Raw genomic sequence first — 27250 nt, forward strand, 5'->3', positions numbered from 1 at the left:
CAGGGCAACTAAAGAGTGGCTCCGTAAGAAGGATCTCAAGGTCCTGGAGTGGCCTAGCCAGTCTCCAGACCTGAACACAATAGAAAATCTTTGGAGGGAGCTGAAAGTCCATATTGCCCAGCGACAGCCCCGAAACCTGAAGGATTTGGAGAAGGTCTGCTGCAGTGTGTGCAAACCTGGTCAAGGAAACATATGATCTCTGTAACTGCAAACAAAGGTTTCTGTACCAAATATTTAGTTCTGCTTTTCTTCTTTTTTACTTATGTCATGCAATAAAATGCAAATTAATTACTTAAAAATCATACAATGTGATTTTATGGATTTTTGTTTTAGATTCTCTCACTTGCAGTTGAAGAGTACCTATGATAAAAATTACTGACTTCTACATGCTTTGTAAGTGGGAAAATCGGCAGTGTATCAAATACTTGTTCTCCCCACTTTATCTGGACCTTATGGTATGCTGTTGTTACATTTGTTTTTGATAATGCTTTATTTATATTCTACATTACAAACAATGAACCTAATAGTCAAATCACACAAACACATTCTATCTATACTATGCCCAACATAACACCTCTCCCAGCAGCTGTTCTAAAGCCTACAAGCACAAAATGTTGCATACAGAATGGTGCATACATAAAAACTGTGTCCAAAGTACATCTCTTGAAAGGTACAATATGCAAAAGTCTTAGGCACATACTTTATTTAGGAAAATACAAATAATTCTATGTAACACTGTGTTGTTTGGAAACCTAATATTGCTCTTTCTACAGAAACACTTTTAGGGTACCAAAGACTATTGCACAGTGCTGTATATGTACAGTTAGGTACAGACATAATTGGATAGTGACAAGTTTTATTTGGTCTGTTTACTAAAATATATCATAGTTACAGTTAAACAATTAACATGGGCTTAAAGTGCAGTCTCTCAGCTTTAATTTGATGGTATTCTAAATTGGAGGAAGGGTTTAGGAATTACAGCTATTTAATATGTTACCACCTTTTCAAGGGACCAAAAGTAATTGGACAATTCACTCAAAAGCTGTTTCATGGACAGGTGTGGGCTATTCCTTCGTTATTTCTTCTTCAATGAAGCAGGTCAAAGATCTGGAGTTGATTCCAGGTGTGGTATTCACATTTGGAAGCTGCTACTGTGAACCCACAACATGAGGTCAAAGGAGTTCTCAAAGGGACATAGCAGAAACATTAGGAGTGGCCAGATCAACAGTTTGGTACATTCTAAGGAAAAAAGAATGCACTGGTGAGCTCTGCAACACAAAAAGGCCTGGACGTCCATGGAATACAACAGTGGTGGATGATCGTAGGATCCTTTCCATGGTAAAGAAAAACCCCTTCACAACATCCAGCCAAATGAAGAACACTCTCCTGACAAGACAAGACTTCACGAGAACAAATACAGAGGGTTTACCACAAGGTGCAAACCATTCATAAGCCTCAAGAATAGAAAGGCCAGATTAGACTTGACCAACAAACATCTAAAAAAGCCAGCCCAGTTCTGGAACAGCATTCTTTGGACAAGATCAACCTGTACCAGAATGATGGGAAGAAATGGAAAAGGTTTGGAACGGCTCATGATCCAAAGCATACCACATCATCTGTAAAACATGGTGGAGGCAGTGTGATGGCATGGGCACGCATGGCTTTCAATGGCACTGGGTCATTAGTGTTTATGGATGATATGACAAAGACAGAAATAGCCGGATGAATTAATACAATATTTTTGTTCAACCCCTTGAATTAAAGCTGAAAGACTGCACTTTAATTGCATCTCAGTTGTTTCATTTCAAATCCATTGTGGTAGCGGACAGAGCCAAAATTATTAAAATTGTATCAGTGTCCAAATATTTCCAGACCTAAATGTATGTATATACACTGCTCAGAAAAAACTAAGGGAACACTTAAATCACACATTGGGTCTCGATGAACAAAATATATTAAAGATCAAAATCTTTACTCTACATTTTGTAATTTGTTGAGAACAAAATGACAATGGTCAATGGAAACCAAAATCACCAACTTATTGAGGGCCGGATTCAAACCGAAAATCTAAAGTAAACAATTGAACTCACAGGCTTTTCCAACTTGCATGAATTTCATCACTGCAACTCATAATGTGACTCAGTAGTGTGTATGTCCCCCACGTGTCTGTAAGCACTCCTGACAACATCTGGGCATGGTCCTGATGAGATGACAGATGGTGTCCTGGGTTATCTCCTCCCAGACCTGGGTCAGGGCATCAGTGAGCTCCTGGACAGTCTGTGGTGCTATTTGGCGGCATCAGATTAATCGATACATAACATCCCTAAGGTTCTCAATTGTATTCAGGTCTGGGTAACGTGAGGGCCAGTCAACAGTATCAATGCCTTTGTCATCTAGGAACTCCCTACACACTCTGGCCACATGATGCCGGGCATTGTCCTGCACCAGGAGGAACCCATGGCCCACTTCACCAGCGTAAGCTCTGTGTGAGGGTTTCATCCTGGTACCTAACAGCAGTCAGGGTACCATTGGCTGGCACATGGAGGTCTGTGTGATCCTTCAAGGGTATGCCTGGACTACCTGTGCAACCTAAATGGGCTGCAGGTACAGCCTGAAACTAGCAATACACAAAACTGGAGAAGAATCAGGAAGGATAAGGAGTGAGCAATTGTCTATGGCCACCACCTGCAAATCCATTTCCTTTTTCAGGGTTGTCTTGCGGTTTCCTTTTTGGGGGTTGTCTTGCTGTTGCAGTGCACCTGTTGTCACTTTCATTTGCACCAAAACAGTTGACATTGATTCACAATCGCTCATACTTCCTAACTGGACAGATTGATATGCCCAAAGTTTAATTTACTTGCTGTTATTCTTTGATGATTACAGGTTCCCTTACATTTTTTGAGCAGTGTACATTACCAGTCAAATTTAGACACATTTTCTAAATTAATTTGAATGGTGTCCAAACCTTTGACTGGTACTATATTTATATATGAAGCTGTATTAATAAGAAGAATGTCTGGTCAATTTTATATTTTTTGTGTTTAGATTGCCTGACAACTGTTCAGCCTGAACATTTTATCATATGACTACATTAAAAGGTTTGAGTAGCCAGGCAGAACCCCATTTGTCATCAGTCAATATACAAAGTATTTTGTTCACAGAAGTTTTTTATTTGCAGTATGAATTTCAGCCTGCTTTTAGAAACCTACAAACCTATGAGCATTATTACACCAGGAAAGATTTGAGTACCACTGACTTAATGCAAAATTATTTTCAAACAATTATAATTGGCGGAAAATAAAATGTTGCATCTAAAGGTATCATGAAATGGCTGAGTTGGTAGTGAAAACACATTCAAGTAAACTGATACAGTACAGTATATAGTACAATGATATACAGTTCTGACCTTGAAGGCAAACTAACAATACATTTGGAATTGAAATTATCAAATGATAAGCTGATTGCTTTAGTGCAGGGGTGTCCAAACCGTTCCATGGAGGGCCGAGTGTCTGCAGGTTTTTGTTTTTTTTCCTATAAATTGGTTCCCAGTTCAGACCTAAACAACCAGATGAGGGTAGAAACTAACCCATTAGTAAGCTAATTAATCAATCAAGTACAAGGTGAGAGTGAACCTGCAGACACTCGGCCCTCTGTGGAACTGTTTGGACACCCCTGCTTTAGTGTGTTGAACCATTACAATTCCAATGAGGAAAAAATCTATTAGGTTTTGAAATGTTATGCCCCCCCCCATTCAAAATGTTCTGGATATGCTCTGCATATTCAGTATTGGCAATTTCCAGAAGAAAAAAAAGTACATGTTGTTTCTCAGTAAATCAGACGAAAAACTAAATAATTGGCGTGGATAGGCCAAACAATCCCAAAATGTTTCTTTCGGTGCACATCTGGTGCAGTTGCTATGGCTGCTGTGCTTCAAGGTAGCAGATCAGGTTTGGTAATCAAATTTGACCTGTCATCCAAATACAATAATGGTCTACACCCACAATAGGCTTATAAGATGTGTTCACCGAGAAACTAAAAACCAATTAAGTTTTCTCTCGGGAGAACTAAACTCTCCTTCGTTGCTAAAAGCAGTAACTCCCATAGGTGACATTCTTTCATTTTCCCATTGTTTTTGATACTGTTTTGGTATGGCACCATTTTTATTTGAAATAAGTTGACTTAACATGGACTTAAAAATAATGTTTTTCCATGTCATATTAAGTCAAATTAATTGTGTCTGCATTTCTTAAATCAAAAGCAGGTTCTCTCACTGAATGCATCAGATACATGGTGTACAAAGTATGCAGTGCAGACTGTTCATTTAGTTCAGGTTTTTTCAGTCCAACACACAAAAATTTGGAATTAAACTGAAATTGGATAGGATGATTCAAAGGACAGAACCATTTCAACTATAGCCTTAGTAGAGCAAATTACCACAAATGATGACGAAAAGTCTGAATACTCAAATTTAACCTCTATTAATACAGCAGTTGAAAATGCAACACAGTACTTGTTGAATGCCGGACCCTGGCTAAATAGGAGTCACCCCAGGGGTCCCCCCCTTCCCCAAGACACTATATTAACATTGTAAATGATTCTTTCAAGACAGACGGGCCATAAACCTACATAACGAATAACAGATACAACAGATGTCTTTAACACATTAACTGAGAGCCCTATGATCTGTTAATTACTTTTACAGATGTGAGCCATAAACAAGGCCACATTTCCTCTCCCGCACCAAGCTGAGAAAATGAGAGGTATTTCCAATGATTGAAATGAAGTGAAATCCTGCCATCTTCTGGCTAAGTTGTTTACATGTTCTTTACATAATTGTTTTGCTGAAAGATAATGTATTTGATAAAAGGGCATTTTGTAATTCAACGGGTAGCGACAATTAGATTAGATTAAGTTCAGTTCTTAATGAATCAATATAAATACATCCAAATATCATTGGTCACGATAGAGAAGATAATAGTATTATTAATTGTGACCCATGCTTGTGAAAATCTGAACGTTTCTTCAGAGTTTCATTCTGTTCAGTTTTGCTCCTGTTTAGCAAAATTGGCAATAGTGAGAGGATGGAAAAAGTAGAGCAAATTGTATTGTAGCAACTGGCGGGCCATGTCTACACTACCCCCACCAAATGAGAGAGTGTGTCCTCACGCTTCACTATACCAAGTCCCTCATGGAGACACGCCACTCCAGTGGTCATCCGGGCCAATCCCACGTCTGACACAAACCTGTGACCTTCGGCTCCCCAGACGGGTGCAGTACTCACTGTTCCAAATACGAATATCACATTTGGTGGGGCGAGTTGTGGCCTTACTGAGGTCGCTACACTAGTTAGAGACACAAATCCTCTTGACGTTACGTTTCACTAATGTAATCACAGTTAATCACATTTTTGTTTAAATTGTTATGGACCCAGTAACTCACGCCTGAGCACCAGAACTAATTCTCATACTCAGCCATAGAGACTTGACCACTGATGCCACGGGCTTGTACTCGGACTCAAGGTGTAGTGACTGGACTACATTTCTGAGGAGTGTTTGATCTTTTGGACAGTATTTCTTATTCTTTCATACTTTAAGATTGTTCGAAACGTACCAGTTGGTTTTAGTCTCATATTGGCTTTCTTGATTTCCCTTGAAACCTCTTTATTTCCAATGTTGACATACACAAATAGTAACTCTGGGTTTAAAGTGTTCTTGTTATAAGGGACCACACCCAGACACGTCACTACCATTGACACTTCCCAAACTAAATGAGGTTCAGGTGTTAGGCAGGTCGTTTAGGAAGGGGGGTACACCATTTTGTCTTTTATTAGGCTAAGATTGGATGTCACACTTGTCTTCTAAACCAAAAGATTGCAGACTGGGGCTTTTCAGTTGAAAAGAGGAATCAGAAGGATTATATTGTGATGGAGGACACATTGAGTTTAGTTATAGGCAGAGGACATACCTGACCTAATTAAAACAATGTTTTAAGGAATTTGGATGATATATTAAGTTTCTAATGCCACACTGTTTTTGGGAATATAGTATTTACCCATTGCAAATAGTAATAATGGTATATGTTTTATTTTATAAAATAGAGCTGATTTATTTGACTACTGAATTGTGATTTCTGAACTTGTTCCTTTAAATATTTTTCTCTACTTTTAAATAATGATTATCACCAAATCTTCAACGGCAACCACCCACAATTGTTTAAATGTGTCGCACAACGTTGCACTCTGAAACGTAACAACACCGGTTGATCTAAACCTGTAAACGTGTCATCGAAAGAAGCCATGCTCTGTGTGCCAGATCGCCTACGGTTTGGAGGTCAGAATGATTTTTTTTGTAGGATACGTTTTCAGTGTCCAACATGACTGAGCAAATCTGGGCCACTTTTTCAGATGAACCAGCTAAGTAATGTAAAAAACCTGACGACGGTTATATTTATCACGATGAGTAACGAATGTGTCAAATAGGCTTACTTAAAAAGCGCATGCACACCATGTAACGCATTTGTTTTGCTTCTGAAAAGATAAAATCAACACTATTTCTAAATAGCCTGCACATAAAGAGAACCTTGTGTTGCTAAGAATTTTTTTATGCAACTGCACACTTGAACAAACACCCGCCCCAATTTATTTTAGCTCGTCTACGTTAGGCTAAACGGGTCATTTAAATGACCTCTTAAAATTGTGTGGGATTATTCTATTGGCTGTTTTAGATTATACATCTCCGTTGATTGGTTCAGACAGTGTCTGTCGAGCGGGCAGTGGCACAGTTCTAATGACTAGGTTGACGCCTTGTTGATTTGGAAGTGTACCCATCGGTGTAGAACAGGACGTTCTACCATCTGCTCAATACCTGTACAGTTTGTGGTTCTATTAGAAAAAGGTAGGCATTCATAACATTTTATTAGCCTTAACAGCTATTATTTGTGCTTATCGCAACGTTCAACAGTAATCATATAAAAAAGGATTTGAGAAAAGCGATCGGTGTCTTTAAAACCAGCTTTCTTTTTTTAATACGGAATGCTATTCGGCAAAATGCATTGTACTTAAGTTGCTTTCAGATCGTTTCTTATTTGCCAAAGATGTAGGCCTGTTAAAAAATAATTGCATGTATTGAACTTTGCTGTAATGGATGATTATGACAGCTCTGAATACACCCGGCTTATTCAGGAAGTAGAAATTCCGGGGTAAAGTGAGTTCGTTTGTCATTCAGAGAGGCTATCTTAAATCCACTGATGATTTGAACATTCTTCGTTGCTAGTATCCACAGACTGTAGCCCCTCCTCATCGTACGATCTCCATTGTGTTATGTAACATTCTGGGCCTGCTTTTTCATGGTCAAATGTTGTAACATTGTTACTGAGAAGAACAATTATACTCTCTAAACTGGCACCGGTATTGGTTTTTAGATTGGTTATGTTTTATCTTACGGGTTTGATGGTAAACTGAACTGATCCCGCCTGTCAGGTATATCGTATTATATCACTTTTTATAGAAAATAAATGAATGCTTGTCAGAGATATCGGTTAGACTTTTAAAAATAAAGATGTAATCTCAAAATATAGAAAAATGCTACCTCACTGGTCTGGCAACTGTTTGTCCTGTCAGCCAGCTAAATGGCCCCCTGAAATGTCTTTCTGTGCTCAGAAGGTGTGGCGGATTAATCTCAGGCTTTCTTGTTCCCACGTTCGTTCTCACTATACTCTGACACCCCTTCTCTATACCTCTCCCTGTCTCTATGCCCCCTCTGTCCCTCTTTCCTCCCCCACCCTTTCTTCACAGGGTCTAGGATGTCTCAGAAGATAAAGGCCGGGTCGGTGGTGGAGATGCAGGGGGATGAGATGACCCGTGTCATCTGGGAGCTAATTAAGGAGAAACTAATCTTCCCCTACTTGGAGATGGACCTGCACAGGTGAGTTATACCTGCTCGTATGCCTGGACCTGTGCTCTTTAGTGCCCACCGGAGAAAAGTGGATCACTACCGGAAATGGTTTTGCATTTAAAACAAGCATTTCTATGGAACCAGTTCCAGTGGTCCCTTTCAGTTTGAGTGAATTTGCCCTGTACAATGGGTATGACCCTGTTGAGACTGGGATCTCAGCAGCTGGAAGGTTCTGTCACCGTGGAGATCTGCCATGAAGACAGACATGAATGTGATTGCTAGACAGAATACAGAGGGGTGGGACTTGTGTTTTGAATGAGCTGAATGCTCTCAGAGGACATGTTGACCAGGGTTTGTGCTTACCCTTTGCCTATTAACTCTTATCATCAGCCTCAACTTTTTTAATCAATCAAATGTATTTATAAAGCCCTTTTTACAACAGCAGTTGTCACAAAGTGCCTTACAGAGACACCTTACAAGTGCCTTAATCTTACCCTAAACATTTTAAATTTAAATGTAAAGTTAAACTGAGTGACTTCAACGTTTGGGCTTAAGCTCTATCCACTGGGTCAACCAATAATTTATTCAGTTCTGCCTTTAGTGCTGATCTGGGTAGATCTCCCTCCAAAACATGTTTCAGTCAGAAATACACAACTCTGACTTGCACTGCAAGAAAGAGCAGCTCCAGCGACTGTGTTTCGCACACTTGTCACACCAGGCGAGCTAGTCAACACAATGTAAAGCTTCTCTGTGATTCAGGTTTTACCTGCTTGTTGATGTACAGTGGATATAAAAAGTCTACACACCTCTGTGTTGAAAATATTTACAAGACAACATTTAAGCGGTAATATTACTTGTCTCCTCATCCTTTATCAAACGAGCCTGCGTAGTTTCAGCTAGTCCAGGGTGGTTTAGGGTGGGTGGGTGGGTGGGTGGGGGGGGGGGGGGTTGTACTGTAAGTGTCTTAAGTGAGTATGTGGACACTACAAGTCAATGCAAACTGACAGACAGACCGGCGAGAACGTTTTAATGGGGGAATATTTTAGGCACTCTGAACAATTTCATAGACATAAAATTTTGCCCAAAACTATGGATTTCTTCAGGTCATTTCCCCATCCGTTTGTGCTAGCTGTGAACAAATCTTCTATATGGCCCCTTTAAATACCTGACTTGCACTTTGCACAGTTTGTGGGAGAGGTTCAGGTGCTCTGGAGAACCCCTGGCCCACAGTGTAGGAGACACGAGGTAGACGTGTCTGGATTAACCGTTGGCCCACACACAGTGTCAAGGAGACGAGTGCTGCATATTACACAACACCTTCTTTACTGTTCATTTACAGAGTCCCCTGTGATATGTGAGTTCAGCTGGAGTGTTCCAGTCTCTAGATAGAAGACAGTGGTTGCCTTCTGCTGTGCATCCCAGATGATGGATGCTTTGAGTCATGAGTAATAAAATATCTGTTAAGAAGTATGTCCCAAGGTGGGTAAAGCACAGCTGATTGATATAGATGTGATGTATTGCATCTAGATTCTACTGTAATGAAAGTGTGCTTTCTGAGCTGTTTCAGTCCTAGTTCATTGATTGCCCACTTCTCTTTTTGCACTTGAACTTCAGACTGCACTGATAGTAATCACACACGCACACACACGCACAGACCTACACAGGACTTTGGCTGCTTTGTTGTGATTATCATAATGTACATGGGCTTTTAAGGGTCTTCAGCAAAGCTGTTGCTGTTTCTCAGAACTGCCAGTTAAGTTTGAGGTCTGTTTATAAGGGCATACAAGTTCTTCTTTCACTATATTTTCAGTTATGACACAACATGATGTGGTGTAATAGTCATTCTATTAACAATGGGGTCAGTCATTGTCAAAATAAAAACCTCTATAAAAAATGTATTCAAATCAATATAAAAACCATTATTTTTTTTGGGTTGATTTAGACCAGTGTTTCCCAATCCTGGTCCTCAAGACCCAAAGGGTGTTTCTGCCCAAGCACTCACACACCTGATTCAAATGTTACCCTACCATTCACACAACTGTTTTAAATGTTGCCCTACCACTCACGCACCTGTTTCAAATGTTGCCCTACCAATGACACACTTGATTGACGTAATCAACCTATCATCAGGTCTTTAATTTGGATCAGGTGTATGAGTGCAAAAACAAAAACATGCACCCCTTTGGGTCCTTAGGACCAGGAATGGGAACCACTGATTTAGACAACCACAATTGAGTTGCAGTTACCCCGACCTACCACAAGGAATTGCCACAGTGCGACGTGACAGAAGACAGCCCTGGGTGACATCTTCCCCATCTCAGACCCCACTGCCAATGTGTTCAGTGAAGCAGTACATTGTTGTAATTCTATGCCCAGTGGGAAGGGTTGAAACAGAAATTGGGTGAAAGGTTTTAGTTCAAATTTACACAATGCCCAGCTTTAGGGAAAACCCCCCAAGGGACTGAATTAAGTATTAATACATGCACATAGTCATGTATTTGGGGGTTTATAATCCTTTGTGGGCAGATCTACGTGAACTGATCTTATATCACTTGTATATGCCAAGTTAATTTACCCATATTCTGAATATTACTTGATGTAATGGTGCTGTTGGTTGGAGAGAACACAAGGACAGAAAAGTAGAAAAAGTAGAAGTGAAACAATGCAGAAACTGCTGCCGTGCCAGTCAGGAAGGAATGTGAAGCACTAACCAGTAGCAGCAGTTCAAGGGTCTGTTGATTTAAGTAAATCCAGTTTTTTCAGGTTTTGGCATCGTTTCATTTTCAGAACAGGAGACGTTTGACCCGGCAACTCGCAAAAAGAGAGCATTGAGCTCCTCGCTACATCCCCATTGGTTGAGAGAGAACTTAATCAAGCAGCTGAGCAATACATGAATTCAGCCACATGGCCTGTCAAGACTGGCCTCTTTGTTCACATGCATCTTCTGCACTGTTGTGGGGATCTGCTTTACACCACACCGACCGCTCCGATGACTCCGTCTGGGCTTTATGTATTTCACACTGAACTGAACACATGCCCACTGACTTTAACACGTTTAGCACCATTCTCTATTAGAAACGGGGTTGCAGAGAATTCAGTAACTTCTGGAAGTTGGTATCAAATGAACGGTAGTTGTTCGTAATGATGGCTAACCCCTCAAGTCTAACAAATGAACGGTATTGAGGTTCGCGTTGCTATGCAGCAAGGTAGTGGTGTGCAGCGCACTTAAGTGTTAAATTCCTGCTTCTCTTGACACAAAGGCCTTGTTGTTTACTGGGTCTCATTTTACTCCACTTCTGTGGGGCTCTGATGGTAACTGGCTCAGTCATCTGAGATACTGCTTTGGATGGGTAATCCCCACTAAATTAAAAACTTAAAGGGAATATCAATGCAAAACACAGTTATTATGTCAGAATGAAATAGGATTTCATCAGAATGAAGTCTGCTAATGTGAATTGTTTCATGTCAAGCAGATTATTTCCACGGGGCCACAGGATTTTAAAGGCATTTCTTTCCTCCCTGAAAGTAACAAGATGCTCCTCCCTGTCCTCTTGTCCTGTCCAATCCCTCCCTTCCACTCGACCTTCTACCCTCCCCGCCCCTTTCCGTAGCTTCGACCTGGGCATGGAGAACCGCGACGCCACGGACGACAGGGTGACGGTGGAGGCGGCGGAGGCGACGCGGCGCTACAACGTCGGCATCAAGTGCGCCACCATCACGCCGGACGAGAAGCGGGTGGAGGAGTTCAAGCTGAAGCAGATGTGGCGTTCGCCCAACGGGACCATCCGAAACATCCTGGGGGGCACGGTGTTCCGGGAGGCCATCATCTGTAAGAACATCCCACGCCTGGTCCCCGGCTGGATCAAACCCATCATCATCGGCAGGCATGCCCACGGAGATCAGGTAACCTTTACCAAGCCTTCGGTTCATCGGGCTCTTCACTCCCGGCTTCGTGAACGGCTCTTTAGGCCTCTCGGCACGGCCCGTTCTGAAGAGATCGGTGAAGTGAATATCTCAAGGAGGAAAGAATGGATTCTGGGTCATTGTTGGTAGATGAAGCCATGTTTCAGACCTTTGTCTTTGTTTACTCATATTCAGTGGAGGGAGATACGTTCATGTACATCCTCTGATTGATAATGCGTGTGACTGCACGCTCGCTACGGGGCGCTGGTCTGACCCCACCCAGAGTGACGGGCGGGTGGGCAGGGAATTATGGCTGTCACTGGAGGCTCAGTCAGTCAGTGATTAAACGCATTGCCCTTTGGAACACGATGTTGACACACCGTCTCAGGAACCATGTCATAAAACCATACTGCAGGTCCTGAGTCATATCATCTCACCTGGCACCATGTCAGTTAGCTCCAGCTCATGACAAATATGTTGGTTAGTGATTTTGAGAACCCTGTTAGGCACAGCCTCTTAAACCAGGCCTAGCTTGTCACTAGGAGGCTGGACGAGGTTGGAGGTGTGGGCTCGCAAGACTAGGTACGGCCTGAATCCAAGATAAGCAGGATGACTGTCTGTTTCTAGGGTATTTTAGATGGCATTTTCCTGATGCATCTACAACCCTGGGGCCGTATTCACAAAACATTTATCTTTATCTTACCACTAAGAGGCCTCCCAAATAGCAGTAAAAGTTTCTAGTTAGGAGATTCCTCTTAAAACCGATTCACAAAGCTGCTGAGACCAACTTTTACTAAGGAATGGGGAGAAGTCTTAAGCTAAGGGAAAAGGCAGGGTTAACCCTGTTGCTATGGATGATGTCATGTTCCATGAATAAGCTTATGCCCACGTACTATTCCTACAGGGATTGGTTTATAGAAGAGGGGTTTCGGTCAGTGAATTCATCATAGCAATATTGCAGAAGGATGTGTCATGTTGGTTTATTGAAATAATGCTATTCAAATAAAAATTTGAGTGTCACTGATTAAACATGAAACCAAGAATGATATACTGACTAGTCAAGATATGTTCAGCTTATTGTCAGCCTCTTACATGTCTGGCAGCTCGTAAACAACCGTGATCTTCAGTGTTATTGGGTTGTTTCTGTTGGTTGGTGAAGTGACAACATCCCTGACTACCTCTATGATCATCAAACCCTTGCAATTAAGCCGATACCTTGTTAAAAGCTCAGTATCAATAAATGTTTCTAAAACGTTGACCTGATTATGAGGCGGATTCCCGGCAGCAGTGATTTAGGACTCCTCTTGGCTATCCATATCTCATCACAGATTTAGGAGCTGGTTTTAGTGCTAAAACGCTACGTGAAATACTCTTAGCGCAAACATTTTGGAGTCCTAAAGTTAGGACTGACACGCCTGTTGTTTTTAAGAGTTTTTCCTAATTGAGCAAGTTGGTAGCTGCTTTTAGCCTCAATGTTTTGTGAATACGTACCCTGATCTTTAGTGGAAAAATTCTTATTATCCAACTACTGTAGTTCTGTCCTATTCAGATCAAACCATTGTCTGTTTCATGTGTGTCAAGACAAATTCACCTTGGAAGCATGTCACAGTGGGAGACACCGTTTTCTATTTTCATTTCTGTTTGTCCTGCATCTGTTGAATGTGCTTAATTATTTTCACCACTCTAATATAGAGAATTTGGGCACCCTTGTACTTTATTCAAATAATGAAAGATTACTTCCTGAACATTTTTACATTTAAAAATCTACATTTTATCCAAGTATGTATTTCCTTGGTTTGCTGTTTAACAAAACAAATCTAAACCATTTACTAAATCTTATTCCACAAACAATCCTAAAATGGCCTAGAGAACATTATTTTTAAGTTCAAGAAGTAGTTAGAAATAATTACATTTCAAGCATGTTATTCTCCTTTACTTTGGAATTAGTTGCGGGTATCTGTTATATAAAAACCGATCATTAGGTTTTTTTGGTCACTGTGTGTAGTGCAATGAGCATGGACCAACCAGGCTATGTTTACAGAAAACAAAACGAAGCCTTCAAAGAGCAGAACACCTTCCACACAGTCAAAATGGAAGAGGTTCAGTGATGTTGTGGGGTTGCCACTGGCATCGTGTGCCTTGAACATGTGCATGGAATCATGAAATCAGGAGACACCAAGTAATTCTGGAGAGCAATGTTGATCACAATGTAAGAAAGCTCCAAGCATTGTCCCAAACACACTTCGTAAAGGTCCCCTGAATGGTTCAGAACAGCCCTCTATTTTTTTCAGCAATGAGACCAGATTTAAATAAAACCAATGGAGTCGGAGGGATCTGAAAACAGCAGTTGGAAGACACCCTTCAAATCTGGGAGGCTACCAAAAGGCTGTGCGACCACATTTTTAGTATAATATGATTTCAGCTAAAATGAGATGTGAGCAAATTTGGGATATAGCCTTAAATACATTTACAACAATTTAGCAGACTCATTTTTGACTTGACTCGTGATTGTCATCTTTGTTATTGTCTAATGGACTTAATTATTGTAGGAGCTAGCACTTGAGTGTTTAAATCCACTTTTTACCTTTTGTACAGTATCAAGTGCACTTGATTTGAATGCCCTCAGTTTTCCAGATTTTATGAAAGCTGCCTTAATATCAATAAAGATCACTGCACAGGAGTAGGGTGTGAAACCCGGGCTACATTTTCAATCTGACCCTCATGTTGTCGTGGTCGCCTAACGATTCACGGTTCCAGTTAGCTCAGTCATTCTATTCTGTTTTCTTTGTAAACTACTATAGTTACCAGATGTTTGCAATCTCTGACGTACGTAAGTCCGATAAGTGCATCAGACAAATTACTTAAATGTAAAGCTTAGAGGCAAAATCCCACCTAGTGCTCTTTCAACAAAATCCTCCACTCTTTCAACACTTTCCTGTCCCGTAAAGCATGAAATGTCTGACTAAATATATTGTGGAAGTATTAAACTGTGTGGTTGGTCTAAGGCCGATGCCTCCTACACATTTGATCTACTGGTTCCTTGTTGCGGCTGACATGGAGTCCACTACCCTTTTCCTCCACCAGATGGCGCACCTGTCTAGTACTTCTACTGACCCTTCCTGTCTGCTCCCTACAGTACAAGGCCACAGACTTTGTTGTACCTGGACCAGGCCGACTGGAGATGAAGTTCACACCCAAGACGGGGGAGCCAGTGAACTTTGTCGTCCACGACTTTGAAGGTAAAAAACACCTGTTTAGCTGTCAGTCTCAAAATATCCAAGTACAGGTTGTGTGCATTTTATAATAGTGTGTTAGTCAATCTTTTAATTAAATGTATTTTATAAAGCCCTTTTTCCCCCCAACAGTGGGTGTCCTAAAGTGCTTTTACAGACACCCAGCCTAAAACCCCAAAGAGCAATCAACAAGAGTTAATGCTCAGTGGCTTGGAAAAAAATCCCTTGTAGGAGTTTAGTCAGTAGTTTAGACCTACCCATACTGGCACCGTGGGTTATGAATCTACATGTTTGCTGTGTAAACATTTCAATGTGAAAGCCACAGTATCTGATTTAACAATGCTTGATGGAGGCGTCAGACACACAGGTCTCTGTCCAGCACATACTGTAGACAAACATGGAGCTGATTACTGACAGTTGTGTTTGCACCTTCTTCACAAAATGAAGTCTTTCTTAATGAGGGTGTGTATTTGCGCTCAGCGTGTGCGTGCATGTGTACACACGTTATCTTCATTAGACTGACGCACTCTGTATCTCTGTTGTCCAGGTTCTGGTGGAGTGGCTCTGGGTATGTACAATACAGACAGCTCCATTAGAGACTTTGCCCACAGCTCCTTCCAGATGGGCCTGGTTAAAGGATGCCCCCTCTACCTCAGCACCAAGAACACCATCCTCAAGAAGTACGACGGGCGCTTCAAAGACATCTTCCAGGAGATTTACGAGAAGTAAGTCTGCCTGGCCTAGGAAAGTGGAGCACTAAATATGTTCTGGCAAGCAGAGAGACAGACATGAACAACCCAAACTACCACGCATCCATTCAGTGTCCGGTTCACGGGTATAGATGGGTTCTAGGTAACGGTGTGATCACCTTGCTCTCAACGCTTTCCCACGTGTGTCCCAGGGAGTACCGCTCTAAGTTTGAGGAGAAGGAAATCTGGTATGAGCATCGACTGATCGATGACATGGTGGCCCAGGTCATGAAGTCTGATGGAGGATTCATCTGGGCCTGCAAGAACTACGATGGAGATGTCCAGTCTGACTCAGTAGCCCAAGGTAAGATCTGTCGGTCCACTTGATTCTATTCCAGTCAGACTGGTGCATAAAAAAAAAAGCGCGTCCTAAAATCCAGAACTACTGTACAGAACATTTGGTCAACAGAAGCCAAACCCTCTCATCCATTGGCATCACTGAGGCCCAATCATCTCTCCTCAGGCACGTTGACAAACAATGGCAGGCGAGAGCCCTCTGTCATTCTCTGGTTGTTAAAACTCGAGTGAGAAAGGAATCGCTTAACAGCGTGAGAATCGTTGTGCCATCTAAATCGCTTTAATAAATATCTCAAAATCTTGTTTTTGGAGTATTCATAACCTAGTCGAACAAAAGTGAAAATGCGCTGTAAGGGGATAGTTTGTTTGAATGCTGTGATTCACCCAGCTTTCACATGGAGAATAAATTCTACATAATGCCCCTTTAAGAACCATGACGAACACCAAAGGTCAAGGGAGCATGCCCTCAGATGTGACACATTGTAAACAGAATTCTATTCTATTTCACCTATTTTTGAACCAGTTTAATGGATGTGACGTCTCATTCAGAACCAGTTTAATAGATGTGACGTCTCATTCAGAACTAGTTTAATAGATGTGACGTCTCATTCAGAACCAGTTTAATAGATGTGACGTCTCATTCAGAACCAGTTTAATAGATGTGACGTCTCATTCGGAACCAGTTTAATAGATGTGACGTCTCATTCGGAACCAGTTTAATAGACGTGTTGGATGTCTCGCTGTGTGTTGCAGGTTATGGGTCCCTGGGGATGATGACCAGTGTGCTCATCTGTCCTGACGGCCGTACGGTGGAGTCGGAGGCTGCCCACGGCACCGTGACACGCCACTATAGACAGCACCAGCAGGGCAAGGAGACATCCACCAACCCCATTGGTAAAGACCCACCCCATCCCATGCTTCATCCCTAAGACTTATAATCCCTGCCCTAACGGCATCAAACCCAGCTGCTTCCTGTTTAGAGTTTGTAGGTCGTAATGTACCTACAACGAAATACAGAGGCAATGCCAGAGCCTAGGACAAACCTCAGCTTTTCCAAACGCCCTTAACGTCTCCCGTTCGTGTGCAGCGTCAATATTTGCGTGGACCCGGGGGCTGCTGCACCGAGCCAAGCTGGATGACAACACAGAGCTGCGCGTGTTCGCTGAGGCCCTGGAGGCCGTCTGCATCGAGACCATCGAGGCCGGCTTCATGACCAAGGATCTGGCTATCTGCATCAAAGGGATGGCAGGGTGAGGATCTCTTCCACGTGCACACATATATGCTGTAAATGGACAGAAATACGGTTAACCTAATTATCAAACCAGAGTGATTCAAAGTGCCTTCTCTTTTCTCTGTTTTCCTCTTGCCCTTTGTTAGTACTAAACGATCAGACTACCTCAACACCTTCGAGTTCCTGGATAAACTGGCGGACAACCTGAAGATCAAGATGTCCAACCAACCCAAACTGTGATGTCCTTACTGATGCTAAACACACACTAGTGGTGCCTGGGACTACCGGCCCCCAGTCAACCCTGTATCACTGACTCGGGGACTGGCGTACCTGGTCCATTTAACCCAGAACCCAACCAGAGCTTCTGAAAGACCTAGGACCCCTCTGGACTGAGTCATTCCCACCAGTTCTGCTGAAGGAGGTGCCTTGTCTCCAAGCTTCAGATCTAGGCTGAGCTGAGACCCTTTTCCATTGATCCCTCACCACTACAGTAAAGCCATACCTCATGGTAACACAGAGCCAGTCTAAACTCCTAATTCATAACTCTGTGATTCAACAAACCCAGAGTTCAGCACATTTCCAAGTTTTCATGTTTCAATTAAAGATGAAATTTGGGCATGGCATTTTGGCAAACCCTTTTTTTTTTCTGTGTCTTTTTATTTTATTTAAATGTATTTGACATTTTATATCAACTCATAGGATAGCCTAATGACTGTAAAGGTTTTACAGTTATTTTAAAAGCCTTTGTTTTTATTGATCTATTCTAGCATTAATAATGTAGTCACTACATGTCACACATCATCAGAGACACAAATCTAAATAGAAATGTATGTTTTGCAGTATAATGGACTTGCATAGGTTTTCTTATTAAATAACTGCTAAAGGGGTGAAATAATGGAATTGTTTAGCCATTTTAACAGTTTTACAGTTATTAAGCATTTACATCTGCAATTCCAGGATGACCTGGTTAGGATTCCACACTGTCATTTTATGTCAATGTTGTCAGGTTTATCAGGGATTATTTTCCAAGAAAGAATCCGTGATATAGTTTTGTTAATTGCACAAGGTTCCCTATTCTGTGTGTGTGTGTGTGTGTGTGTGTGTGTGTGTGTGTGTGTGTGTGTGTGTGTGTGTGTGTGTGTGTGTGTGTGTGTGTGTGTGGTCAGTAAGCAGTGATGGAGGACAGTCCTACCTGAGGTTGTCTGAGGGTCATCTGACATTGGCTGCCTTTGATTGTTTTTATGTCTGTAAGAACTAATATATTCTGTGACAACTACTAAGTAGGAAAAAACCTGCTTGTGTTGACAGTGTATTCTGTTCCCACTCACTATATCATTGTTTGTGGAAGGGATTGTTGTAAGCCACCCGGTTTTCTTTGTGTGCGTGTGTTTAATCAATAGCTTAAAACCTAGACCCGGAAATACAGAAACCAGAGTCAATGTACTTTCATCTGCCAGTAATCCTACAAAATATGGGCGTTAAGGTTTGTACTCAATGGTCTGTGTGATCACAATATCAACTCCATAAATGGTTTTTTGAGAGCTGTGGTTTTATGCTTTGTGTATCTTGTCTATGTGATCCCTCATCTGCAGTTTTTGTTTGTAATGCTTCCACTCTAGTTTGTGGAAATATGTTTTTCCTCTTAAGATTTGCCAATAGATGGTGCCATTGCAATCTGTGTCATTCACTCGATTAATTGTCACAATGATGATGTTGATATACATTATATAGTCCACTGTGGTAACTGATAAAAGAATAAAAGTCCTTTGGTCTGTATGGATTTGGTATGAATTTGACAACCCCGAATGGATCTGAAGCCAATATTCAGTCAGTGAAGTGCAATTTATGTTATCGTCTGCAGTTTATCCGGAGGAAATGGCTTGTTCCGTTTAAGGCAGAGATGATGTATATATGACAATGGCCTTTTTGTTTCTGATGTATAATAAATAGAACAACATCCCCGTAATCCTAATAAACACTGCATGGAGGACTGACTGTACGACATGTCTGGGAGGGGAGTGTACAGTGGTGTCCATTCTTCTTACATACTCAGGAGCACTCTTGACATGATTAGCTGTTGTACGAAACACCTTTAATCCCAGTTGTAGCGGAGATATTGGACAAACCCAGAGGAGAGGAAAGCAGAGGTACTTGGGCACCGGATGGAGAGAATCAAGGCTTCCAAAAAGGTATCAAAGCCTGCAGGGTTGCTGCTATTGTACCAACTTAATTGGATTTCTTCTGCGAGAAGGGAGTCTCATTTGCCAGTCTAAGGCTCAACAAAAATGGCTCTGCCAATGAAAGAGCCGGTTTATTAGACATGAATGGGAAGAGTGCATACTTGTGTAATCATAGATGGGGCAACATTCAATGTTGCTTATGTTGATGTGGGTCTTATCTGAGGCAGTAAACACATTATTAGCTGGTGTTTGTGAACAAATACTCTTTTGGGTGTCTCAAAGAAAGCCTCCAGCATAGCACAATGATATCTGAAAAGGTCATTATGTTCACAAGGACCATGTGAGGCTATATTAGCAATAGACGATCAGTCTTTACTGGATTTTCCATTGAGACAACATCCAGCCAGGAAGCTGTTTCCTCAGGCTGGTCAAATGTTGATTTGGTTGGTTTAAACAGTGGTTCTTTATGAACACCTTTCAGTTTTGTGGTTCTGAACTTGCTACACATCTGTCACATTCAATGCGGCCTTTGTAAAATCCCCACTCTTGTATTCTGTTTAATTATTATATTCATAATTAAGACAGTTCAGCCTTAAACATTTATTTTTATATTTTTTTTACATAGGATTCTAGAACATTTCAATCCTGTAACTTAATCGGATAACTGAAAATCTGAAAGCCAACTGAAATCCAGGAAATGCCATTACCACATTACAAAACAGATCATAATACAAAGACAAATTACACCTATTTCTTCTAAAATCACGTATTTTCTCAAAGATTTCTATAAGAGCTGTGTCTTTCTGTGTGTCTGCCTGTATTCCAACTTTGTTCTGAGATCACCTTGCTCTGGTAGGGAGGACATGAGAGGCCTCTGCGCTGTTGTTTCCATGGGGACACAACAGCCACTCCACTCTTCAAAAGCGGGCGAACAGAGCAGAGGCAGTGGGCCCTTTGTGTTGGAGAGGGAGAGAGCAGAACAACACTGGCCAGATGAAAGCACTGCCATCCTTAAACCCAATCATAATTTAGTCATCAGTACAGGATGGTATAATCAAAATACAGGGGGGAGACGGATGGGGAGAACAGACAGAGAAATAGATAGAGGAAGAGCGGAGTGCGTGGGTCAAGAAACGAGGGAGGAAGAGAGTGCTGTTAGATAGAACTGAGAGGGGGATATGGATAAAAATGGTATTGTTCTTGAAGATAATGCTCAACCTTATTTGCAGTGTCAATCTCATGTCCAGGCAGTGCACTTAGGCTGAAAAGTTGTTGTGTCTTGCTGGATACAGACACTGGGAGGAAGAGGAAAAATGAGATGACACAATAACTAGAAAATTGTACTCAGATATAATTCCTATGCGACAGATTTCCACTTTTCACTTAAAAACCCACTGAAGTTATGATCATACATACTATTCTAGTTTTATATTTTATCTCAATATGACATCATTGTTAAGGCTATTTAAATATGACCTTCCCAACTAATCCAACTTCCCTCTCTGCCTCCTCTAGCATCTCTCCAAGAGGCAGCAAGGTCCAATCCATGGCTGCCATAATTGACTCTCATCTCAGAAGAAAAGAAGAGGGGATAGTTTCTGGGACAAATAGCACTTAGCAGGAGTTCACATGCTTCTCTATGTAGGTCATGCTCAATATGGTGTCTGCAAGTTTACAGCTGGGACTCATAGCACCATTATCCCACAACAATGCACCGGAGAGGAACTTATTTGAGCCCATTAGCCTGGGCCGGTCCCCCACCTCCTTCATTAGAGAAGGCTTTTTTTTAAATGAGCCTAAACAATACGCACACAGAACGGGTAGAAGGGGTGCAGAGGGACTGAGGAAGGGGAGGTCGTAGGTTTAGCCGAGAGAGCCCACGATAATTACTGTGTTTCTCTCTCTGGCCTGAAAGAGACTTGAATAATGTTTCTTTTTCTGTGGGGCCAGCACAATGGATGCTGGGTAGCTTCAAGCACCGCTAGTTCTGCCCCATTAAGTCAAAATATGCTCCGTTCTCTCCCCTCTCATGCCCCTTTCCTCCCCCCTTCCACTCTGATTTGTCATTAGAGAAATGTCTTTATGACCTTTGTAGGAGGGTTTTCAGTGTGAAATGTGGCCCCCGCTGCTGTCACCTGCCTTACTCATTAGATTGGTATTATACTGGTTTTGCAGCAACTGTAGGTTAATTTGTATAAACCCGGGTTGTCATTTGAAAACATTAAGTGGTCAATTAGAAAAAAACTATTTTATTTTAATACAGAATACTGCAGGAGAATAAGACAGAGGGATGCAGAATGAGTCAAAGTAGCCGAGGCTGAAAGGTTTGGCAACTTAACTATAGCTTGTCAGTTATTGTTACACACGCTTATGTTGTTTCCATTCATGTTGAAATCCAGAATAATAATAATGTAAGCATTACAATACAATTGTATAATTTCTAATGAATGACCATGTTATGGCAAAATGCATCCTGCTACTTGGTATAGTTCCGTAATTTTTCTGAAAACAATATGTTGTTTAGAATCAATACACACCCTCTGCAGACTGCATTTCAAACTCACCTAAGTGCTAGACAAGCAAGGGATACTTTCACCTGAAGAATTGAAACGGAACATTCGATGTCGGAACCATGTGTTCCATCCGGTGAACATTTTCGCTGACGGACCAGAAAATTACATTATTTGTAAACAGATTTAGGTGAGTCACGACTTATATATTATTCTTTCGATACAGCGTATGTTGGCATTTGACTATATGTTGTATTTGAAGAACCATATTATCAAAAATGTATGCATATTTGCGTGTGTAGATGGTTTTATCCCTGCAATTTACATGACATTGTTCAAGGATAGAAGCTAACGTTAGCTGTGTTGTTTAGTACGGTTACAGCCAAATGATGCCGGACATTAACACCCAAATATTTGTAAAACTGGAGTACATTGTCCTTGTCTTTTTCTGTTAATAAGATCTACGGAATTTGAGTCGTGTATCTGGCTGCAGTAGTATGGTAATGCTAGGAAAGCTCTGTACTAAGTAGCTAGTTAACTGTGTTGTTTCATCGGCGATTGTTCGGAAGTTAACTAATTGACGGTGCAAATTTCGGGCTTGCTGTCAAAAACTTTAAAGGACCGCAGTAAATGCTCTCTATGCATGGGTTAATTTGTGTCTAGATTAAGGCAATGCCATTGTAAAATTCCGCCAGGCAGCAGTTTGTCACTTTTAAACAGTAATTTGTTAGTTACATAACCAGGGTACTTGTGTTGAAATTGCTGCACTGTCAGAAGATATAGGCAGTGTGTCGACAGCGCCTTTTCCTTCTATTGATCAATATGTTGTTAATTATAGAGCAGCGCCACTCCCTCTGTAGGTTACCAACTTTATGTTTGAAGCTCGACCCCCCTGTTCCTGGAGATCTAGCGTTCTGTAGTATACCTAATTCTAACAATCATCTGGTTGTCAAGAGATTAATGTAGCTTTTTAGGAAGAAGGTTGAAGACCCCCTGATCTGTAACTAGCTTAAACATGCAGGAACAAACAAAGTCCTAGATACTGCACTGACTACTGATGTGATGCCTACTGTGTAAGGGAGTTAAATATAGCGTCTCAGTGAGTAAGGACTTTGTGCTTCTGTGTCACTCCAGTATGTCTGTCAGGGAACGTGAGGACACAGTCATGACTGCTGTTGCTTGCCTTTGGCTGCTTTCCTCAGATAGTCACCTAACCTGCCACCACGCTGTTTTGAGTCAAAGTCACTCATATCAGTTGTTATTTGAACCTAATTTGCTTCTCCTTTTTTTTTACTAGCTGCGTTTGGGAATGGTTGAATAGGTTTTTCTAGAGTTGAGCGTTCTCGTTAGTGTGTGATGATGTTGTTTTGGATGTTAATTGGATGTTAACATATCCATGACGGTCTTATGTTTCGTTGGATTCAGTGAGGTCATTGATGAGTCAGATAGCTGCTGTAGCTGATGCAGAGTCACACTCAGTGCTCTCTACACAGGGTCTTCGTCACTGGCCTTTCCACAATTTCATCATTCCCACCACCTCAAAACCACTTGGAGTAGAAGGTCAGAGGGGTGGAACCTCTGGCTTTGTCATCCAATAGGTTAAGGGAATGAAACGATAAGAGATGTGGCAAGGAGGATGACATTGAGAAAAGGCCACTCTGACGAGACTCCTAATCAGACTCATCTGGCCTGCCCGCCTTGATCCATCCACCTCCTCATCCTCACCGCTCCAACCCTTTCCTAGCGAAGGGCTGACTGTATGCTGTGCAGGGATTGGCTGACGGTGATGTCATGCTTCTAAATAATTCATGCCTGAAAGAAAGTGAAAGACCCTGAGACAGGAGGAAGCAAAGGGAGGGAAGGAGAATTGATTGTCCTGTCTGTGAGAGGGAGACAGAGGTAGCGTGGGATGAGGAAGCGGAGGCTGCATCACAGAGGAAGGAAGACAGAACAACCACGACAGTGAAAATATAAACTGTTTGGCCAGAAGGATGGGAAGGTTGGCCCAAGCCCGTTGCACAGGCTAGCTGGACGTTGGTCTATGTTATCCATACCATTCACCCCCTCCAACTGGGATAATCCCCACCATTGAAGGGATCGATGATGAGCATTTAGTGTTTAGTTGATGCGTGAGTATAAGTTCAGATGGATCGTAAGTAGCTGTCTAATATTTACAATCAGATTATGTGCTAAGATTGTTTTAAAGTGTTTGTAAACTGTTATCTGTCAATTGTTGGATGCGATCAGGAAGTATGGAAACGGCGTAGCCAGGGTCTGTGGTGAACGTATCTGATGTTCATCCTGTTAGTTGTTTCATACCGTATGATTATCAACCATGACATGCTTCCTTTTTTTGTTCCCTCTACTTTTCCATGACACAGTGATGCCTAAAATGGTCCCCTTTTGATGACGTCATCACCCAATGTGGAGGAGGAGCATTCTTTGTTACCCGCATCCTCATTTTGTGAATTCACATGAGAGCTGTTTCTGTTCACTTACTCACAACCATACCCCCCAACCCCCCACACACACATACTCATTTGAAGAACTGTGGAGCCAACAACCTTTCTAAGAAAAGCAGTGCCACCCAGAATTGGCTATGAGAATATCTGTCCAGGGCTCGTAATTTTACTGTGCCAACTCCTAGAGTACACTCAGCAAGATTGTCTGCCTCCGGCTAGTTGGTTATCAGAGCTGTGTTAAAGAGCCATCTGTCCTCGAGGAACGCCGTCCGTTCAGACCGCCTCTCTCCGGGGCTCAGACGGCAGATGCTACGACTGCGAGGTCCAATGCTGATTGGATCCTCCCCTGCCCAAAAACCTGCCCAGCCCTGCTGCGAACCAACACTGACACTGCCTTGACAACCTCTACGTGGGCCCGGCCCAGGAGCACCATGGAGGGGCTGGAGGTGGAGGACATTAGCCCTGCCCTGGAGGCCACTGAGGACTTCCTACACTGCCTGGACGGAGGTGGAAGGGAGGGGGTCCGGCAGCCCCGGCAGCACCACCCCAAGCTGCAGGAGATGTCTTCTGCCCTGGGAAAGTTGAGCTCCAGCGGGGTGTGGGGCCTGCTGGCTGGGGAACAGGGGGCCGAGGTGTCCCCCCGTAACGTGGCCTGGGCTGACCAGCCTTCGGCCTTCAGCGTGCTGGGTCTGAGGCATGGGAAGAGGAGCCGCGCGCGTTCCACCAATGATCTGGCTGGTCACGCCAAGGACACCAACGGCACCGCCTCCAACTCCTCCAACTCTGCCTTTAAGAAAGGCCATAACCGCTCGCGTTCCGATGTCAACTATCGGCCGTCCTACGTGGACAACGCTAACGGCCTGCCTACTGTGGACCGGAACATGCTGAAGAATATTACCCTTGACCAACGAGATGACGGTAAGGCGGCAGTTAAGAGTGTGTCTATTTTTGGTTGGCTGATAACATTAACTACTACTAATTGATTGATCCTGAAATTATCGCCTGTGTCTACAACACTTAATAAATAGGCTAATGCTATCATGTCCTGAGTGTATGAGAGACTAGATGAATATTTGGGCTAGCTTCCCCTTGTGTTATGAAATGGGCTCCTAAACAAAACACAGTCCATGGCCGTACTGCAGCAGTGTTAATCTGAAACAGTGGCCATGGCCGTTGTGGGGGTTAATACCAGCCTCCCTGATGCCTGTTGTTTAGTCTGTTTGTGTTTGTTTGACAATGGGAGTAAGCTCTTTACCAAACACCATAATGGGATGTAGAAGGATGTCATTCTATTCCCAATTGGTCCCAAACGAGTAGAAAGAGATGCTGCCTAATTATCCCTCATATTAGGATGGATTAGCATACGACTGAAAAGGCATTAGTCGGCTCCAGGAAGGGAGGAGGGACTGATAGTGAGACGACACAAGAGGATGGTAAAAGCATGGGCTGTATTCAGCTGGACAGTGCAGCCAAACGGACACAGCTGTAAGACAGATACTGTAGATGGCTGTGCTTTCATACACGGTAACTGTCCTGTTGTCCTTAACAACATATTTCCATGACCCTTGAACTGTGTCCTGTGTTGGAGCGGGGCAAAAATTGGTAAAATCGTTTCCGCCATTTTAATAATTTAGAGTATGCCCACTACCGCCAATACCCCCCCCCCCCCATGAGCTCCCTTCCACCAAAAACACCCCACCCCCGCAATAAGCCATGCTGCCATTCGCTGTGGTGACATTTGCAGATTTTTTTACACTCCCTCTCAAACACACACGCACACACTAATGTTGATGGATCGGTCGATTTCACCACGCGCTTGGAGAAAGAGAGTGGGCGTCACTGAGCTATCAACCTTCAGCTGGCAGTGCTCTAATGTTGACTGCTGTAGAGGTTTTATTTCATTTACCATTCATTAAGGTTTTATATTGTTGTCTTATATTGTCATTAGTCCAGACATGTCGCTACCTCCAAGGGATTTGAATGTGTTGCCAAGCTTTTCGCATTGTTAATTTGTCTTTCCTTTGGTTCACCTTCTAATAAATCTCTTGTTTTAGTCTTTTGATTATAGTATGTACAGTGCCTTTGGAAAGTATTCGGTCCCTATAATTTCTCCACACTTTGTTGTGTTATGGATTTAATTGATTTATTATTTTTTAGTTTGCCTTCAGTCTATACACTACCCCATAATGACAAAGAAGAAACTTATTTTAAGAAATGTTTGCATTTTATATTTATTAAAACTGCCAAACTGCAATATGTGATGTACATAGGTATTCAGTCATTTTGCCATGACAGTCCAAATTGAGCTCTGGTGCATCCTGTGTGCTTTGATCATCCTTAATTAGACTTGATCTAGGTTGGCACGCACCTGTCTGTACAGGGTCACACTTCACCTTGCATTTCGGAGCAAGAAACTAAGCCACGGTAATCTCCATAGACCTCATAGAATTGTTTAAAGGCATAGATCTGGGACATTTTATACAGAAATTGCTATAGCATTGGAGGTTTCCAGCAGCGCAGTGTGCTTCATCCTTATTAAAGTATAGAACAACCAAGACTCTTCCTAGAGATAACCGTCTGGCCATATGAAGTAATCAAGCAAGAAGGACTTTGATCAGGGAGTTGACCAAGAGCACAACGGTCAACTTCAGAGCTTCTGTGCAAAGATGAGAAAACTTGTCACCTTCTCTGGAGTAGTATGTCAATCATATGGTTGAGTTGCCAGCTGGAAGCCATAGGGTGGTTCAAAAAGTGTGTCCTCACCATTATACAAAACAGACCTGTGATCTTGGA

The 27250-nt window shown here is 42.2% G+C and overlaps 2 protein-coding genes across 5 annotated transcripts in view; both read left to right on the forward strand.

Annotated features, from left to right (window-relative positions):
* The first annotated feature begins 6309 nt into the window (after window positions 1-6309).
* On the forward strand, window positions 6310-19081 carry idh1 (isocitrate dehydrogenase (NADP(+)) 1). Of its 2 annotated transcripts, none has more exons than XM_034286891.1 (9): window positions 6310-6329; window positions 7793-7922; window positions 11504-11795; window positions 14932-15034; window positions 15576-15753; window positions 15930-16081; window positions 16828-16968; window positions 17162-17324; window positions 17452-19081. In XM_034286891.1, exons 2-9 carry the CDS (start codon window positions 7801-7803, stop codon window positions 17543-17545), a joined length of 1245 nt encoding a protein of 414 aa, XP_034142782.1. In that variant the 5' UTR covers window positions 6310-6329; window positions 7793-7800; the 3' UTR covers window positions 17546-19081. The 2 variants fall into 2 exon arrangements, with proteins under 2 accessions (XP_034142782.1, XP_010878272.1); XM_010879970.4 differs by lacking the exon at window positions 6310-6329 and adding an exon at window positions 6787-6893.
* A 2955-nt stretch (window positions 19082-22036) lies between these two features.
* The window catches only part of plekhm3 (pleckstrin homology domain containing, family M, member 3), a 41751-nt gene continuing 36537 nt past the window's right edge, over window positions 22037-27250 (forward strand). Inside the window, exons 1-2 of one of the 3 annotated variants that reach the window (XR_002197984.3) lie at window positions 22037-22185; window positions 24377-25375. Coding sequence is in view for 2 of the 3 variants with exons in the window: in XM_010879964.3 (XP_010878266.2) it covers window positions 24889-25375 (487 nt within the window). In the remaining variant the exon portion in view is untranslated. The other 2 variants (XM_010879964.3, XM_010879966.4) reach the window with 2 other exon arrangements.

Source organism: Esox lucius, chromosome 16 (assembly GCF_011004845.1).
Source record: "Esox lucius isolate fEsoLuc1 chromosome 16, fEsoLuc1.pri, whole genome shotgun sequence".
NCBI classification, from domain to species: domain Eukaryota; kingdom Metazoa; phylum Chordata; class Actinopteri; order Esociformes; family Esocidae; genus Esox; species Esox lucius.

Excerpts from the sequence above, each read along its gene's own strand:
- idh1 (XM_034286891.1), top strand. The coding sequence starts at position 7,801 with ATGTCTCAGAAGATAAAGGCCGGGTCGGTGGTGGAGATGCAGGGGGAT. Across the intron at positions 15,754-15,929 it reads TTCCAGGAGATTTACGAGAA|GGAGTACCGCTCTAAGTTTG; the intron begins GTAAGTCTGCCT and ends CGTGTGTCCCAG. Across the intron at positions 17,325-17,451 it reads TGCATCAAAGGGATGGCAGG|TACTAAACGATCAGACTACC; the intron begins GTGAGGATCTCT and ends GCCCTTTGTTAG.